Source organism: Cariama cristata, unplaced genomic scaffold (genome assembly GCF_000690535.1).
Source record: "Cariama cristata isolate BGI_N322 unplaced genomic scaffold, ASM69053v1 scaffold31312, whole genome shotgun sequence".
Taxonomy (NCBI): domain Eukaryota; kingdom Metazoa; phylum Chordata; class Aves; order Cariamiformes; family Cariamidae; genus Cariama; species Cariama cristata.
In genome coordinates this window covers 1-1,916 of record NW_009602599.1, presented here as the reverse complement: position 1 = coordinate 1,916, position 1,916 = coordinate 1, and the positions used below count along the sequence as shown (strand labels likewise).

At 39.6% G+C, this 1,916-nt stretch overlaps 1 protein-coding gene across 1 annotated transcript in view; it reads right to left on the bottom strand.

The window, feature by feature from the left end:
* LOC104157496 (long-chain fatty acid transport protein 6-like) overlaps window positions 1–1,910 on the bottom strand; it is a gene marked incomplete at its 3' end in the record, with an annotated part of 13,147 nt that extends 11,237 nt beyond the window's left edge. The window contains exon 1 of the mRNA XM_009694848.1: window positions 1,430–1,910. Within this exon, the coding sequence (XP_009693150.1) occupies window positions 1,430–1,910 (481 nt within the window). The remainder of the gene's footprint in view (window positions 1–1,429) is intronic.
* Between the last annotated feature and the right edge of the window lie 6 nt (window positions 1,911–1,916).

Here is a 1,916-nt window from a genome sequence, read left to right as displayed (position 1 = left end):
GCAAATGCTTTTTTCATTCATTAGTTAAGGTCTCATTTTAATAAAGACTACTCTTAGATAAAAGTTTTGATCAAAAGTTCTCTTTCACCAAAGTCAATAAGCAAGAATTTCCTGAACATTAATTCCATTCTTCAAATCATACATTCAAAAGCACATATTCATGAGAGGGTGTTAAATGAGGGGGTTTTTTTTATAACGTAAGAAAGAAGACAAAATTAAAACCTGTCAGTTCAGAAGTATTGTTATCATGTGCTTTGGGATTATATTTAAATTGGCTTTTGTTTCATTTGCTTGTTTTAATTGCCAAGCATTCTTAAACCAGCATACCATATACAATCAGAATGACAAAATTTGTAATTAAAAAATAAGCAAAGGAAAAATCTAAAATACATTTTTGAAAGCACAAATGTGCAGCAGCAGAGAACAGCTGGAAGGAAATTCCACCATTTATAGTTTCATGGATGCAAAACCCCACAACCGGTGTAACAGGAATAAGGCAAGAAGTTGTGAAATAGAAATAAGGTAGACTTGAAATAACAATTTTAGAGAGGCAGGACAACATTAGTATTTAGTATTTCGAAATATCCTACTCCAACCAAATGTCAAGATTCTGTGTGATCTTTTCGCATTGTAGGTTCACTTGCACTTGATCATAAATGTTGAGTCAAGTTTAGGTTTTGGATCTGTCTTCAGTTTACACATCTCTATAATTGAAGCCAAATTTGAATATACAATGCACAGCACACCTACAAGAAGATTTTAAATTCTTTTGAAGCACTTAATAAAAATGTAATACTCTGGAAACTTACACAACACACACTATTATCTCCTGTTGAACCATAGCAATTTCTTCTACAATCCAACACCAACAGTAAGTTGGTTATTACAAATCAACCTCCTCTGTGCTACCTCTGAATTTTAGTGCCTGGAAGACTATGGTACCTCTCCAAACAGTTGTACAGCAGAGAGTATAGTCTGAGCTTAGACTTTCTGGTTTGCAGTGGTTTTGATCACTAGCAAGATCACGAGATAGTAAAGGAGAATAAAGTACAGAACTTGAAGAAGATTGAAATTGACTATTTAAAAAGGAATGGGAAATTATTCTTAATAGATCATTTTCATCTTTTCTGAGACACATTAAGCAACTACTGAAGTGACTGAACACTTGGAACAGGAGGTACTTAGATGTTGCAAACATCTGCAATGCACATTTTTAAAAGGTTAAATGGATGTCCCCAAAGCAGGGATGTACTTGATTCTGCCTGAGAGGCTTAAGATTTATGATCTCTTGAAGCCCTTCCCAGCCCTAGGTTTCTTTCATTCTGTGAACATCTGAAAATCAAGTTTTCAGTAAAGCAACTGGAGAGACATACATGGGAGAGATGTGACATTAAAAGTTTTGGATGTACGGATCAGGTGTATACTCTACCTGCTCCCACAATGAGTATCTTGGGCTCACAGCTGACGACACAATGTAGAAGAGATCTGGAGCGGACATTGAAGTTGAGGAAAGCCACCACGCAGCCCAGCTTGGCCAGCCCGAACCACACGTGGATGAAGTCGGGTTCGTTGCCCATCAGCATTGCCACCGTGTCACCCTTCTTCAGAGTCCCGTGGTGCAGGAAGACCTGTGCTATTCTGTTACTCCTCCTGTCCACATCCCGGTAGGTGTACACCTTCCCTTCGTAGATGAGGAATGGCTTGTGGGGCTGCTTCTCAGCCAGCTTCACAAACTTGTCCAAGACAGTGACAATCTTCCCTTGCAGCTGGTACATTTCCACTCTCAGTCCATACATCAGTACTTTCAGCAGGTACCCCAGGTCAGCCCAAAAGTAGGGGAAGAGGAGTTTCTGGATGAGGTGCAAGGAGACAATCCCGGCGGCAGTACCCGGTACCCAGGAGGGCAGCATTGGGAG